This window comes from Trachinotus anak, unplaced genomic scaffold, assembly GCF_046630095.1.
Source record: "Trachinotus anak isolate AG129_WGS33_773 ecotype Australia unplaced genomic scaffold, CSIRO_AGI_Tana_v1 ptg000002l, whole genome shotgun sequence".
NCBI classification, from domain to species: domain Eukaryota; kingdom Metazoa; phylum Chordata; class Actinopteri; order Carangiformes; family Carangidae; genus Trachinotus; species Trachinotus anak.
Genome location: NW_027273853.1, coordinates 19,622,728 through 19,640,050, shown reverse-complemented (window position 1 = coordinate 19,640,050; position 17,323 = coordinate 19,622,728). Strand labels below are relative to the sequence as shown.

At 41.4% G+C, this 17,323-nt stretch overlaps 2 protein-coding genes across 2 annotated transcripts; one reads left to right on the top strand and one right to left on the bottom strand.

Annotated features, from left to right (window-relative positions):
- The first annotated feature begins 169 nt into the window (after nucleotides 1-169).
- LOC139636429 (dihydrofolate reductase) lies at nucleotides 170-4,244 on the top strand. Its single transcript, XM_071504515.1, has 6 exons — nucleotides 170-367; nucleotides 1,407-1,456; nucleotides 1,735-1,840; nucleotides 1,970-2,096; nucleotides 2,658-2,773; nucleotides 3,326-4,244. The coding sequence occupies exons 1-6, from the start codon at nucleotides 261-263 to the stop codon at nucleotides 3,414-3,416; spliced, it is 597 nt and encodes a 198-aa protein (XP_071360616.1). The 5' UTR covers nucleotides 170-260; the 3' UTR covers nucleotides 3,417-4,244.
- A 3,872-nt stretch (nucleotides 4,245-8,116) lies between these two features.
- On the bottom strand, nucleotides 8,117-10,338 carry mterf2 (mitochondrial transcription termination factor 2). The gene is made up of 2 exons (XM_071504491.1): nucleotides 10,230-10,338; nucleotides 8,117-9,316 (listed from the first exon to the last, which is right to left on the bottom strand). The coding sequence occupies exon 2, from the start codon at nucleotides 9,288-9,290 to the stop codon at nucleotides 8,163-8,165; it is 1,128 nt and encodes a 375-aa protein (XP_071360592.1). The 5' UTR covers nucleotides 9,291-9,316; nucleotides 10,230-10,338; the 3' UTR covers nucleotides 8,117-8,162.
- Between the last annotated feature and the right edge of the window lie 6,985 nt (nucleotides 10,339-17,323).

The following is a 17,323-nucleotide window of genomic DNA, read 5'->3' as shown; positions in this document are numbered from 1 at the left end:
CTGTGATTCAAAGTCCAGGGGGTGGTGACCGGTCACGCTGCTGACCGGTCATGAGGTTGTGGTGGGATTGACGGGGGAGAGGGCGAGGCTTCTGGCTGGAGGCACGAAAACTTGGCCAACGTGTCCAATAGCAGCTTCCGGTCGGTGGGCGGCGATAAGAGTTCAAAACACAGCAAATTGTTCCGTCACAAAAACGCAGTTCCTGTAGCGAGTGAAGCTGCTCTGCGCGTCCGGCTGTTCCGGCTGTTTGCCTCTTGGAGATGGAAAAGAGTCGGAGCGAAGTGCAGGCGAAACCAGTGCGCCTCATCGCTGCGGTTTGCAATGGCATGGGGATCGGGAAAGATGGAAAACTGCCCTGGCATTTACCGTAAGAGTGAAATCATCTGTGATGAGGGTTTCTTAGTTGTTTGGTTCATTTGGGCACTGTTGCGATTTTTATCTTACGTAACTGCAATCACACCGTGTTGATATTAGTGTACTCTTATTTTGAAGGTCTACATGTAAGCAGTGTGGGTGCTCAATAGCGAGTGAATAAGCTTCATGTTTTTTTTTTCCCCAGTCTTCAGTGGCATCGCTTATTCTTACTCCTTGTTTAGCTGTTCGCTCATATCGCATCCTCTGCAAAGCGTTGTGAGAAACTGTGAGGAAACATTTAACCTATAAAATCAGCCACTAAGAATTAGTTTTTAAGTGCAGCGCGGATTATTTCTGCAAGTTATGATTTGGTGCAGGGATGTATCTCAGAAGAGTCCAAAGTGATGTCTGAAAAATGCTTATTTTGTTGAATTAAAAGCCCAAAACTTTAAAGATAAAGATAAAGATGTAATAACTGGTTTATAACATTATAGCTGAAGTTACACAATGCAGATGCAGTGACCAAGAGCTGTGAAGAGAGGAAAAGCTGTAACAAAGAAATGTTGAGTAGCCAACTTCTAACTTGAAATATTACCAAAAAAAAAGTTATCAAAATTGTCTTTAAGTAACTCAGTTTTATGTTGATCATGTAATTGATTGTTTTTTAAAAAAGCCTCAGAATTCAGTTGTAGCTGCAGCAGTAGTCCTGTAGGTAACAGGTTCTAGTAGATGCTCCAGCTATTGGTGATATTAGTGGAAGCAACAGAGCTAGTAGTGTGGAGAGTAGTGCTAAGGTACAGCCAGTCTCAGTTGGACAGCAGTTACAAAGTGGTGCGCCATATGGAGCTTGTTAAGTGGAGTAAAATAGAAATAAAATACTATTTATTTTTATGTGTTATATAAGTATATATAGTATATATCTTATATCTTATTCATTAGGGCATTCATTGCTCCATGTGCAAACTGTAAGAAGTAGCACTTAGACTCAATGAGCTTAGTAAATGCTGACTGTTTTCTGCTTGATCTAATGTTGAAAATGTGTCTTTTCACAGGTCTGAATTCCAGTATTTTCTGAACAATGTCACAAGGGTGTCGCGACCAGGTAGTCCTCAACATCACTATTATGTCAGATCACAGTTACCTGATGTAGGGCTGGGTATCATGCCTTAGTGTGTCGAAGTACTCTGATGTTTCATGCTTTCATGTTATTTTATCGATTTACAGTTCCTCATTTGAATTTCCAGAAGGTGTAGGCTCATATCCTAACTTGCTGCAATTGAATTGATACCCAGTACTGTAACATATGTCATCATGAGAGACATGGGAGCTGTGGGACATGAGCTGAAGTTGGTGTCAAATATTTTGTTCATTCAATTTCAGGAAAGATGAATATGGTGATCTGGGGGAAACTGTGCTGGTACTCCCACCCAGAAGAAGTGTTCCCATTGGCTAATGTTCTGCATATGGTGTTGAGTACATCACTGAAGTGAGTAATTTCTCTCTCTCTCTCTCTCTCTCTCTCTCTCTCTCTTTTCTGGGATTAACAAGAAAACAATCCCAGATTTCCATTGTCATTCATCCTGTTGTATCTCTTGTGACATCTGCTGTCTTACAGCACAGTTCCAGATCACGCCCACTTCTTGTGTCGAGACTTTGAGAGTGCTGTCTGTATGGCTGCAGAGCCCCCCCTTGCTGACTTGATAGAGACCATCTGGGTTGTTGGTGGTACGCAGGTCTACAAGGTAAAAATGGGTTAAGCAGCTCATGCCTGGATTAGTCAGTTTGTGAACCCCTGGGCGAAAATCAGTTGTGGGCACCCTCCTCACACATCTTTCCCCAACCCAGAAACCGAACCACCATTCCTTTTACTGGAATACACACTTTTTTAGGGCAACACATGCTGTGGCATCACTGATTGTGATGTGGTCTCAGTTGTAATATACTTTAAAGTAAGAGCACACTACATACTCTTGGTACACCCCCATAAGTGTTTTCACTTCACCCCTAGATCTTACTTTGGCCACTCCATGTAACTGTCCTATGTTTGTTAACTGTCCGTCTGTTATGCTTTATGTTTTCTAAGTCATCGTGGTTTCTATGTCACTTTTTGTTTGTCATGTCATTTCACCGTTACAGAAAAGAAAAATAGAAAACTGTTACTATTCAGGGCCATTTGGAGCCACCAACATGCACAATTGTCTTGTGCAGTTTAGATTCCCTCTGAGTTATTATTGTGCTGTGCTTAAAGCCAACCCAATGCTTAATGTGACTAGAATATCTGTTGCATCTTGTTTTCTGACCAGGACGCATTGAATCACCCGTGGTGTGACTTGGTTTACCTGACAGACGTCATGGCTGACTTTGACTGCGACGTGTTCTTCCCTGATTTTGACAGAGGACTGTTTAAAGCCCAAGAACGGTTAGTAACTATCTCATCCACAAACCATCACAGCCCCGAACGGCCTTCCTACCGCACCATGAGAGAATGAGTTTTGCTTTAAGTTACAAAGCAAACATCAGCATTATCTGTCAGACTGTTTTGTCTTTGGTTTTAAAAGCTCAGCTCTAAAGAATCTGCTGACTTCCACCATTGCAGATTTGCTGTGACATTATTTTGAAGAGTAATGTTATTTCTGTTACACTGAATTTCAATGGTAAATTAGTAAATGTTATCCATTAAAGATAGATTTTTACCTTTTTTTTTTAGTGTTATCTGTTATCTGTTGTTATCTATTGTTATTGTTATTGAAAAGGACTATTTAACTGGTTTTATGTTAGTTTGTTTTCTTCCACTATAAAATCACATTTATATCACTTGCCATGATTTTGAAAATGACTATGCTTTACCCCACCTAGCTGTCAATGTTTTGCTTGTTTTATTAAAAAGAAATTATCAATTTAATTCTTATAGTTTGTTTTTTTGTCCTTTAATGAACTCACAAAACCTTTTTTGCTCTTGTGTCCAAATAAGATTTCCTGGTGTACCAAGTGGCATTCAAGAGGAGAACGGCATTAAGTACAAATTCCAAGTGTTCAAGAAAGAGATCGGTGACGCCGTGTAGATACCAGCGGTGGAAATGGAGATGTTAACTCTGGTGTATTTTTCTACCCTTCCTTGAAAAGCTTGTCTGTTGTCAACAATTCCTAGCGAGACTAGAAAGGGGTTGATAAAACATTGTAGTTTTAGGGTTAGGTTAGGTAAAAGACAAGTTTAGGGTTAGGGTTAGTGGTTAGGGTTGGTGTCACGCTACCACTCTTTGTAATACAGTCCATGACCATTCCAGCTAGTTTAATATGATCCGTGAAACACTGTGAGCACAGACACTTTGAGAGCAGTCCACTTTCTCTATGCGTATTTGGTTTAGTCTGTATGCATTAAGTCTCCAAATTATTTTTTCCCATTGCTGCTGTTTGGTAGACTATTATGAAAACTATTGGTGGAGAAAAAAATCCCCTGCAACCCTCAACTGTCACCTTGTCACTTGTCAGCATTCCCATCTCGTCCTCCTCCTCAGTGAGACTGCAGCAGCACAGAAAATATGCTTATCAGTGAGTCAGTCAGCAGCCTGCGTCAATGACAGCCTGTGCTCTGGATGTCACAGCAGATCTGGTCCTTTCTAAGCCAACACGACAGATGCCAGGCCAGAAAGCGAGGGGTGAATTATCCTTCTGGTTTGCTCTGATACTTAAATGATATATCTTGTCATTTAGACAGAGGTGGAACATCTTGTCATTAGGTGTGGTTAGGGTTAGGGTTAGTTAAATGCTGCAACATATTTATATTCTTCTTCTTTTTTTTGCAAATTTTGAAGGTTTTTAATGAAAATGAATCAATTGTAAGATTTTAATGAAAAAATCTGTGAGTTTTTGAATAAACTGATCTGTATTCATCTGGTTGCATGTGATTGTTTTTGCCACTAGATGGAGGCATTACAATAGGACAAGGGACAGAAAGCGTGCATTAATATTGCCAGTTACTACTCATCTGATGCTGAAAGCTCTGTTGGTACTGAGTATTGATGGTTTGATGGTCTTGTAATAGTAATATAGCACTTTGGTCGGCACCTATTGTTCGTAAATGTGTCTATAAATACACTGACATGACTAAAGATCAGAGCAGTAAAACTAAACAAAAGCAAGCTTCTAACACCTTATAGAGTCAATTAAAGAAGTATTAGTCTCTATTAGATGCATAGGCTGTGGTTCAGATCTGAGGGGAAAGAGCAGGATCTCAGACTTAATGGTGCAAGTGAAAACACCTGTGGTTCACATAATCCCTTATTTCAAATGGTTCAAGTTTAGACAGACCCCTTAGAACAGCACGGACAACTTTCACCTTCATCTGTGGGCATCTGAACACATGGAAAACGTCCGACAGGGCATTTCAGCCACGTTACCTGTCGCTGTTTGATTATCAACAATCATTAAAAGTCATGCCTGTCGCCTGATGTCATCTCCACTCCATTTCAATGGCATTTCTCATCCTTCCCACCACATAACGTAGCACATAGCACAGCCACCCTTATCATTACATGGAGTTTGATTATCTTGTGCGGTTCCCAGCATTGCTCCTCCCAATGTTAACCTGAGCAAGTGAGCATATGTTTGTGTTTAACAAACTCTAAGACAGAAACTTGTCCACCAACATAAAACCAGCATTCCAATGTCAAAAGGAATGTGCATACCTGTACCTGTACAAAAACACATTAATCACAACACTGATCACACTAACATTGTTAACAATGTATTGGAGTCCTCAGGTACGCCATCACAGGGAGCCACAACGCTCAGTCCAAGAATCATGAAACCGAGGCAGCTATGTAGAAATCAGCCATCAATCATTTCATTATTTGCACTTTTGCTTTATTCTCCAGCACCATGCCACAGTGTCTTTGGTTGAAAATGTCTATTCATTTCCAACAGTAGTTTTGAACAGCAGCAGTCTCAAGGACAAGCACCGACCATCACTGCTTTAAATGGTCAGTGGCATTATAAAAGCAGCCATGAATTAATGAATGGATCCTGAAGACAGACATGTGGTGTCACAGCCAGTGTTATGATCCCAATAGACTGCACCTCTCCGCAAGTGATATTACTATGAGTGACAGATGAGTCAGATGTTTCAGAGCTGTAACTCTCAGATGCAATGTTCAATATAGAAAGTTATTTACCTTTGGTGCATTCAACATACATCAATGTGACACTGATTTTCCTCCCACTGCATGTACAGTATATTTGTGTTGTCTCATCAGGGCACAGGTTGGTTTGAGAGACAAATAATAGCAGAGAAACATTTCAAGTTTTCATAAGGCAAGACTCACCAGAGCAACTCACAACATGGGGTTAAAATGTTTTCAAGGTTGAATGTAAGAACATAGGGAAACTAAACTATAAAAAGTTTATTTTTCACCTGCAGTGCCTTAGCTGCTTTTGAAGAATATGCCTTTAAACTTCAGTTTAACTCACACCGACTTCAAAAAATTGTCTCATATTTACAGCAGCAGTGGTTGCCCATGCTCTGGCTTCAAACTGAAAATCATAGCTTTTCATTGCAGATGTCATCTGTTTCAGGTGAGATATGACCCTTAAAAGCAATATGTTAAGTACGGCTAATATCAACCAGCGTCATATTTAAAATGAAAAAGGACAATTTATGCTCCCTCTTATTAACCTCTCTGGCTTGCCTGTGTAATTTAAGAGGACGGCACGGGACGACACGGCAGTTGAGGACAGGAGGACACTGGGTGAGAAATAGAGGTGACTTGTATTTATACACCTGAGGCCTTGTCTCATTTGCCTCACCTTGATACATCATGATTAACCCCTTGTATTTGTTACCTAGCACCAGTGAAAGACACAACCCTGCAAAGTGATGCCTTCAAGAAATTGTCTCTGATGTCTGTGTAAAATTAGTAACCTTCAGTCCGTCAGCTGCGGCGTACTGGAGGTACTGTTGTAAGCCCCTCAAGGGTTCTATGTTGTGAATGGATGGAAAATGAACTCTAGTCAAGCATCCATCTGCTGAGCTCAAATTCATTACCAGATGCACTCACTTTCACATCATCTGCCCAGTGGCTATCACCATGACTACGGGACCATGCTGAGTGATGCAGACGGCAGCAGATGGGAAGTGGAAGTTGTTAACGTATATTAACGACCCCCCAACCCCCATCCCCCGCCCCACCCTCCCTTCCTCCTCGTCCTCTTCCTCCCTCTGGACACACAAGTCCTCTCTCTCTTTGTTGTGACCCCCATCGTCCACATTACAAGAGCGAGAGAACCTTGAGGCATAAAGTCATGGCTTCATTAGCTGTGAAGCTCGCTCCCATTAAAAGGCACTCTTAAGCATGTTTCAAGGGCTTTTACTGGCTTCCAAACATTAAGACACATTCAGAATGAGACAAGAAACATTACAATTTACAATGCCCTCTCTTGGCTTAAACAATGCTCAGCGAGACTGTATATTGATTTTGTGGCTTATACTACAGTAAATACGGGCACTAACCCACAGACACAAAAACCTTATTAATAAAACCAAACATAATGGAGAATCAATTTTGCATAAATGATCTGAAACTCAACTGTTTTTTGAATAAAGACTGCAGAGTGCGTTGAAGTAAAGCACTTCCACCTCAAATCAAAGGAACGTAATTTTCTTTCCTTTTTTTATTTCATCGTGTGGGTGCATTTGAATTCATTTGAAATGATAATGAAGTGACATTTCAGTAGTGAAATAGCTTATAATAAAGTGTCTCCATCTGTACAGGAACAATAAAAATCTGAGACACAGTTAGATTTCCTCCCTAAGGGGAACAGTTGTGCTGCCAAGAACATTGTGTGAAAATGAGACTCCTGCACAGGCTGTAAATAAAATGGTTTGAAAAGCCTTGTTTGTCCTCAGCACTACTACAGTAATACATTTGATAGATGAGTCAGCACGTCTCTCATTACACACTTATGTCATGCAGTGTTTTATGTAAAGCTATTGTGATGAGGTAACTGGTAAATAAGCTGTAATAAATTCTTTATTTGGCAAGGGACTCCACCTTCCTTAAAAAGCATGACATATTAAGATGGCATTGCATTTGTCTCACTCTCTGATATCACTCTGGTAGGTCGTTACATAACCATCTTCATCTCTTCCAACATGAAGTTACACCTGCAATAAAAGTGCCCTGCTTTTCATTCATAATACCATCAGACCCACAGATAAACCAGGTGCAATCACAGTTTTCTTTAGTCTGAACTACATGTGAAAAATTCACTTTGACACATTTTTGCATTTGGTGAAAGGATTTACACTGCCTAATTAGAGCAAAACCAAGGCTTGAAAAATAAAAACACTCAAATGACTCACAAGTAGTTTGCTAATTTGATTAGCTTTCATCCTACAAGGTTGGAGATTCTGGCAGCAGAAAACAAATTCTCTTCGCTTTAACTTTGCCTCAGTGTGATGCCTTGTACCACTTTTGAGAACATGAGGAAAAAGTAGAATTTAGGTCAGTCTTTACACCCGTTAAATCTTGCATTTTAAGACTGCTTTCTGTAATCAGTTCAGCTTGCACTCTCTGGCATTTTTCAGTTCAAAATTAACTGTCAAGTTCAAATGGCATTATTGTCATTTTTCTAATAAAACTGCAGGAATAAACACGTGAATGTGAGTCTGAAACAAATAGTTGATGTGGGTGCACCTTTAGACTTAAGACACTTTAATCTGATACTGACATAATATTGATATAAATAATCACAAGAACAGTATACATGAAGTTACAACTTTAATTCACTTGCATTAGTTCATACAACCCATGTCAGTCATCTCCTTTTAAGGGGGCAACAGGGTTAAAAAGGGGTCTCTCTCTTCGTAGCTGTAGTTTTCCATAGCTCATCTCAAAGTCCTTCTTAGTGCCATTTAGGAACTCTAGACTACCTGTCCTTACATCATAGCCATGCATCCTCAGTTGCTGGATGCGGTAATTCACTATCTGCGAGGTCAGCTCTAGGACGGTCGGAGTCTCCATGATTTGAGACATGCTGATCCCAGCGCTGAGGAGCCCCTCAAAGCGCTCAGCCAGAATAGCTTCAGGGTAGTAAAGCAAAGCAGGGCAGTTGATGATGATGTCCCGCAGCTCTGCCTCAGAGCATCCCATGGTGTCCTGAGAGTACGCCAGAGTGAGACTCATGCTGTCCGGGTTCAGCTCAGTGACAAAGCCCCTGAGTTTGGATAGGAGGCGGAGGAGCTCTGCGGTGCTGAAGCCCTTGTCTCTCAGGAACAACAAGTTCTGCCTCAGCACTTCTGGGGGCTTGAGGAGAACAAACGGGTTCTGGCTCAGCAGCTTCTGAAGCCAGATCTTCATGTTGGCCTCCTCCCCTCCCAGCTCCTGGTAGGCCTGCTGGAGAGTGCGCACCATCACCTCATTCTGCTCTACTGGCCGGCTGAAGCTCTGCGGAGCACTGGCCATGAGTTTGGTGATGATTCGCTTGTTGAGATTTAAGCTGTGGAAATAAGCGATGTTGTTCCGCTGGTTGTCATGGTGGCTGGAGGAGGTGAAGAAGGAGGCAGGGAATTTCTCAATGATACCAACCAGCTCTTTATGGTTTGGGCACACAGTCATCCACAGGTCCCTCTGAGCCTTCATCTGCTCTGGGTGACAGAGGACTGCCTCAGGATGAGTCGCTAAGATCCGGGAGATTATGACACCCGAGGCCCCCATGTCCTTCAGCAGGTCAGCTACCTCCTTGGTATAGGCTGGGCTCTCATGCAGCACCCAACTCTTGAGTTTCCTAACCTTCTGGATGTCCACAGAGAGATCATAGAGAGCCTTCACCGTCTGCTGGTTCTCTTCTGAACTCAGTGTCGCACATGGCCTGAAGTTTAAAGGTAGAGCTGTGACACGTTGGCACCGGAGGCACAGGGATGTTGCGATCAAGCGCAACATTGATGCAAAGTCCTGCTGCTGATCACCTAAGGGAGTGAGAGAAGAAGGAACTGCAGTGGGTGACAACCAAGGAGAAGACTGACTAAAAATCCCAGCTTCACCTCCTGAAGAAGAGAGAGCTAGTTTATGACAAACTGACAGCAACGCGATCAGTTATCAAGCGGTTGTAGTAACTGTGGCAATGCTCTGAGAGGCCAGAGGTCTGACATGGCTGGTCTTGTGCTTCTGTCTAGATATCATTATATTGTTTGTTCTATTACCCACATACATGTAATGCAGCGCTAAAATATGTCCTTGACATTATGATCTTCCTGTTGGTTTGCCACAGACAGCCTACAAGAAATCTGAACAAACACAGTAGTGTTACTCATATGAAATCCCACTTAAATGCTTTGAGACAGGTACCCAGTTGTTGACTTTAATTAATGTCACTCATTATAGCTTTCTTCTCATAACACACGTCCCGTAAAAAGCAGAGAATGGTTATTCTGCACAGCTGCTGCCAGATGTTTCATAGGGGATAGTGGAAAAGCAAGAGCCGACATGTCACAATCGGTGATCGATGGTGAAATTCATAATGAGACAAAACATTTAAAAGCACAACAAAATATCTTAGCGTAATTTACGGCGCTTTACTGCCACGCTGAGCATAGTAAATACATTTCTTCATTTGACCAGAGGTGGTCCGGGCGACAAAATACACGAAGTCGACGATTTCAAAATAAAAGCTCGGTTTTATTATCTAAGGAAACATGCTAGGCATTTAGCTTGCCAGCTAACTGCTAACAGAGACAGGAGCTATCCTGCTACATCCCTTTCGTTGCGTTACATCATGTTATTTACCTCCTAGATTTAAGATAGCTTATCGTTAAACTGAGGTGTGTAAACATGTGCATATTTTACAGAGTATAAGGACACATTTATTAGAAGAGGAGTTACCTTTGGCTGCAGTCAAAGGATGTGACGTTGTGTTATGAAACTGCTTTCTTCTTCTACGGTTGATTAGGGTTGTCTTATCTGTGACAGCGCCACGCAGAGGTGGTGGCAACTACTGCAACGAAGCATAACAAACATTGAAAAACACTGAAACAGCCTTGATTTTTTTTTTTTTTTTTTTTTTTTTTTTTTTAGAAAAATCGTTTTACATGCTTAATGTAGAAACGTCGCTGTAGGTATGTGAGTGTTTTATGATTTTATGCTCCCATTGCCCCAATTCCGTCCCTCTTTTCAAAGCTCTGCTCTTTATTGCAGGCCATATGCCCGGTAATTAAATAATTTTGGCAAAAATCCGTATCTCAAACAGCAGTTGGTGCGCCTCCAAACCCTTCAGCATACGGGGCCCTGATGAGTGCAATCAGCGCCGGGCTGAATTGGACTGAACACACGGAGAGTTTTCTCGCAGTTGGTGCTTAATCATGATGCTTGATCACCGGCTCTGCAAGCTGTTCCCTCAGCAGCACGGGAGCTGCTGCTGCTGAGTGGGTAGCTGGGTTCATTATAGTTTATGTACAAGTAAACAGATGATATGCCTCAAAGGAAAACAGGCTGGTGCGTCTTTCTTTTTTAGTACCCAGTATGTTTGACAGGAGTGAGCTGGTCATCTGAGTGCACCGATAGTGTTGTTATTAACAGTTTGTTCATTTCAAACAGATCATGTCCAAGTGGTTCATGGGGAACAACTTTCTTTACAGAGGAGGTGGGGATATACAACAACATGTGGGCTTGCAGAGTAAAGTGTCATTCACACTCGCATTGTATTTGCAGTCAGCCTTTTAACAGTTTCCCAAGCTTGCATCAAGTTTTTAAGCAAACTCACGCAATCAGTAAACCCTTCCTTGCTCCTCCTCGTCATGAAATGAATGAGGAACTTAAAACATAAGGCTTTAAAAGAAAACAAAAGAACCAAATGCAGTCAATAGTACTGAGAAATAGTCTCTGGCAGGGTAAAAGGGGCACACAGACTGAATCAAATGGTATAAGAAATTTATAGGCTGTATGGAACTGGCAATAGGATAAATCATTCAATCCCAGCCCTCTGATCTGTTCAGGACTGTTATCCAGTATGATCCCCTCATGATGGAAACAGAGTCTGTGGGTTCATGTCGAGTCCCTCTGATAAATGTGTAGCTAGTGCAGGCTGTCTAACTTACCTGAACTTGAAATACAGCCTGCTGTCACATGCTGTACTTACTGTGACTTTTTTATATTTACAAACTCAACATTGTGGGTTCCACAAAAATGAAAGAAGCAACTGTAACAAGGTTGGAGCACGATCGCCAAAACTCAGAGAACAATAGCATCAACAAGAGACACAATAGAGAAATGAGCAGGGAGGAGACGTTGGCACAAAGACGTAAACAAAGGCAGTGAACTGGAATAGAGAAAGGAGAAGCTTTTCCAAATTGCCGCTGGGCAATGAAGGCAAAATGTGATACAGGCTGTCAGACCTCGTGCAGATGCTCACACACTTGGTGCTGCTTTGTGGAGTTGAGAACAACACAATCTGTGTCTCTCTGTCTCAAGGTCATTTTTCATCTCTTTGTAGTAGTTTTGTCTCTTTTTGATCATTGTGTGTCTCTTTGTGGTACTTTTGTGTCTCGCTATGGTCAATTTTTGTCTCTTTGTGGTCATTTTGTGTTTCACTGTGGTCACTTAGCATCTCTTTGGAGCCATTTTCATCTCTTTTTGGTCCTTTTGTGTCTTTTAACTGACTTCTATAACTTTGAAACAAGAATTATTAAAGCAATAGTCACTTCCAAGGCTCCAGCTCAGGAGCCCCCTGATCTCTCAGGGCCCTGAATTCATGCCCTGCTTGTGTGTGAGGAAGTAATATATGCTTCCTCACAAAGGTAAATTTGTCCAGATAACTTTCAAAACGTTGTCTCTGTTGTCTTTGTACTTCTCTATGGTGGTGGCTTCTTTTAGACACTGGATATGTTGACACCATCATCTCACCAACTCTCATTCAAAGAGGGACATTGGGGTGTTTTTCCACAGTCCACCAGTTTTAATGAGCTTTATCTTACTTGGCCAGACTTCTCCTCCTCCTCCTCTCCTAACACACGGCAGAATTTCCCCACATAATACGAAACTCACCACCTGACCCACTTCCTGGACTGGTGGCTAAAGAATGGGATTTTCCCATGCAGGCAGTGTTATCAGTTACCAGAGCAAGCTGCAAACATTTACAATCTGAAACGCAACTTAAAGAGAGAGAGGCACAAGAACACTGTCCTTCTTGACAAAGCAGACTTACATTACAAACACGGTGTCAGCAAACAATCAGGCTCCTTGCTGCAGCATCGAAAAGAAATTCTTTGATTTGCTTTACATTCTATACACCAAATTTAACCCCTGTTTTTGCCTGTTGTAATTTCCTTGTTGTGCAATTTAGAGGCATTTATTTAATCCTCAATGTAACACCAGTCAGAAAATGGTTTTTAGAGTAGTACAGTTATCTTGTGCTATTTATTGTGACCCTGAAAGAGCTCAGCATTCATAGTTCAGTAACATAAAAGCTGTGTTCATTTGTTTTACGGTAGATCAAGGTTGACTTTTATTTGTGATGAAATATTAACTTAATGGGCAGAGGATCTGCAAAGGAAAATACCTTATCAACTGAGTTAAAAGGAAGTTAATAAGTGGGGGTTGTTCAGTACCTGTGACTGACTGTATACCCCCTACTATGTTGTGGGATTGCACATGAACAGTGATAGTTATGATATAAAAATTTCTCATAATAAGAAATGTTTCTATTCCAAAATACGACTGATTCAAGACTATTATAAAACAACAGCACACATTTTGATCATTTGACATTTGATCATTTTGATACAGGTTTTATGTTCCGAATCATATTACTCAACTCTTGCACTGTATGAAATTGATAGAGCATGAATGAAATGAATGAATGAAAATTTTGCATTGCCTCATAGTGACAAGACAATTGTGCATTTATAGCTACCAGCCAACTTGAAAAGATTACCTGATCAGTTCAGATTAGTATGCCCTCTGAATAAGAGCATGATGGTACAGAAAACATGCACTGCATGCATTTTAGAAATGCAATCATGCCTGCTTGCACGGAATTCCCACAAAATCACATGTGCTCATGAACACTCCCTCTAACTGCTGCAGAGCGACCTTGCAAGGTGAATGATCACACCCACAGCTGAGTGAAAACCAGTCCAGCTACATATCAACTGTTAATGTCCAACCAGAAGCCTAACTTTTTATTTGTATGTTCTGTCTGTTTGTTTAGCCTCATTTCTTGACTTAAACTTGTCACAATGAAATTAATAAGTTTAATGACTTTAATGCCTTCTCTAACCACTTCTGTCACTCATAGAGTAACTTGGCATGTGTGTATGTATGTGTCTGTCTTTGTGCGCATGTGTTCCTATGTCTGTGTTTGTGTAGGTGTGTGGAAGAGGAGGGAACTACTTGGAGGTGGAACTTAAATGACAAGCGAAAGTGGATACAATAAAACAGGCTTACTGTACGCACACTTTCCAGAGTGTGACAAATTCAAGGCCCAAGACAGTTACACAAGATGACCTCCTTTAAGTGTCTCGAGTTTCTGCTTTTCCTCTTCCTCCTCCACCAGGTCTATAGTGAGGAGCCAGAGCCTGTGTTCAGAGCAAAGGGCAACACTATTGAGATGGGGTATTGTTTCGGAGTGGATTATATTGTTGTTTTCAGATCTGGTCCGGAGGGAGACCAGCTGCTTGGCAACTCCTCAGCCAACAACAGTACCATCACATCTCCTGCAGACCTGCGTGATCGTGTCCACGTCAGCCAGCGTGATCTCCTGCTGGGGCTGCAGATCGGTAACCTCACACGCAAAGACTCTGGGATTTATAGGAGGGAATGCTGGCAGGACAAGACACTAGTCAGTCAGTTCACACAACAGCTCTTTGTGTGCGATGAGGAGGTTGAATCCAAGGAGATCATTGTGAAGGAGGAAGCTGAAAGAACTGAGCTTTTGTGCAATAGCACTTCCACTGGTCTGGAGGGAACCTCTGTGCGCTGGTACTATGAAATGTATCCGTCTTATAAGATCACACTCTTCCTGGATAGCAATGATTCACTGGAGCCTCTGGTGGAAGAACTGCAGGGTGTCATGGCAGTCAAATATGGAGGGGCGTTGCTCACGTTTAACAACAGCATGTTAAAGAATATCCAGCACTTTCACTGTCTTGTGATCAAAGGTAAGAATTGCCTCAGTTACCAAAACTTGTACTTACCAGATCGCTCTGAGAGCAGGGACATTTTTGCCTCACAAGGGGACAAAGTTGTGTTAAACTGCCCCTCTGATGGTAACAACCAGCAATGGGAGACACCACTGGGGACGATCAACGGCAGCAGCGTGAAGAACAATCAGTTGTATATATCAGTTGGTGATAAATTAAAGGACTTCTCACTGGTGATTCCTGAAGTCACTGATGAACATAGTGGGGACTATTCATGCATCTCCAGTTCACTTGAGCTGCAGTACTTCCTGGTTCTTTGTCCCAAAAATAAAACCCAAGAAAAAATAGATTTTGAAGGTGAGAACTTCTCACTGGAATGCAATGTTGGCCAGGATGATTCCCAAAGAGTGCAATGGTACCACAGAGAAACATCAGGGGAATACAACCTTATCCATGACTCAAACAAGGACACTGTTCCCATCCCAGAAGATCTGATGGGCAGACTGACTCTGTCTGACAGTGGCTTCTTGCTTACGATCTCTGACATAAGGACGACAGATGCAGGGGTCTACCGGTGTGTTGTTTTAAGGGACACCAAGTTGCCGGAGGGTAATTATGAATACGAATATGATTATCCCGAGGAACATATAGAGGATGATGAATATGACAATGAAGAATACTTACCTGAGGGAAACAGGTGCATCTTTAAACAGGAGACTACTCTGACGTTAATCAAGACACAGAGAGACCAGCGTTTAAAGCCTGTGACCACCGCACCAGGGAACAGCCCCACAAAGGAACCGGTGGCATCCTCTAACACTATTGCTTCTGCAGTGGGGGCAGGACTGGTGGGGCTGCTGGTGGTTGGAGTGATTGCTGCAGTGATTGCAATAAAGAAAAAAAAAGCAAAATCTCGATCTGGACAGTATACGAACAAGGACATAAAAATGAAAGAGGATCCTGGTTGTACTGATAGGTTAACCAATGACGAACATCGTACCTAACAGCTTTTGTAAAGTCGCTCCAGGGCATTTTATATCCAACCGACATTGACTGTGCTATGTTATCTATCCATAAATCACATCTCTATCCAACTGTTTTCATCAGTTGGTGATCATGAGATGGATTTATTTATACTTTCACACTTTTATGCCATCTCTTTCTTTTAGGTGCTAATGACTAATGCTGAATTTTTATATGTTTTATATATTTTTTATTTTTAGAGCGGAATCTGATCAAACGGGATTTCTCATATCAAAAATCCATTTTGGCTTGTGACTGAAAATTTCAACACCCTCTGTTTCTATCTTGCCACAAAGTTTCTCTTCAGTTTTAAATGGATGAGGTGCACTTCGATGCACGAGCCATGTGAACGATGTTTTGAACTTATCTGATGGCCTGAAAATGCGGTATAGTTGTGTGACATCCAGTGATGACTAAAAACCAGTTTGGCTGCTCTCCTGTCAACAGTGCCAATAAGGCAGAGCGCAACGGCCAGAAAGTACCTGTGGCTCTACTGGCTTTTTCCAGACAACAGAGTAATTACATTGTGATGTTGTTAATGTGCTGCACATCAAAGTAATGACTATAAATGCAGACAGACTTTTTCATGTTAATGTTACACTTATTTTCTGTCCACCATTTAAGTCATTTACTCCTTTTTAGTCTTCACCATCTCCTAAAAATAAATATCTGGCTCTTTGGCAGCTCAATATTCCACTATGTTCACCAGCTAGTGGCTAGTTTTGTTTATCTCACTATTTGGTGCTGGGTGGGTAGTGTACAGTGGGTTATTAAAGCTATTGTGCTGAAAAACAGCCACAGATGGAAACAGGGTTGATTAGATCAGTGACATTGGACCTATGCAGTAAGGTTGTGGACTGTAAAACCAAAACAATCAAATTCTGAACTTCTAAAATGTACTGTGAGGTGAGAAGAACAACAGAGTTAATGCAAATTCTCTGTGTGTTTGTCATTATGTGCGAACCCCTTCACATCACACAGAGTCATCTGATCAATTAGTAATATAGCAATCTGGATTAGTGCATCTTTAAAGACGAAACATGGGTTTTTTTTTTTTTAACTGAACGGATGATGACAGACTATCCTGCAAAAATTGATTCAGTTTGCATCTACAAATCAAGCAAGTAACAACGAACAAACATATTGTATATTTTTCCACTTTCAAAGAATTCCTCTGTCAGGTCTAAACAACCTAAGACATTCAGAAACACTAGACAAAGGAGAACAAGACACAGCGTTAGAGTTTTTTACTTGCAAGGAGAACGGACAGAGATATGCTCAGTTACAATCTCCAAACGTTCTGAAGCATATCTCTCCGAACCCTCTCTTTTTATTTCCTTAGGGCGGTCCCTGGTTACACAAGACAGTTGCTGTTCTAAAGGGTAGGGTCTCCTCAATCAGCAACTGCCACATTTCATGCAAATACAGCGATTAGTAGAAACACAACTCCTTACATGGCTTGTTATGTTTTGCTTCATAGCATAAGGATAGATGTGTTGCAAGGATGACCTTTTCATACTTTCATACTTCTCCTTTGTGACCTCTTCACCCTCAAGGTGCTTAAAGTGCAGTTCTTAAAATGCTCTGTCTCCGACCTTTATCTTATGCATGCAGTCAGCCAAGCACTTATACCATTCTTATGGTGAATAACTGTGAACAATATGAGATAACTTATGTACACTTATTCTATCATCCTCTTACTCATTGTGGAATTACCTCAGAGGTTTTGTTTTGAATCCATGCCTTAAAAAAAAAATTCTGCATGTATACATATATATAATTTCAATATAAGAAAAACCAAAGGGAGTCAAGAAAATC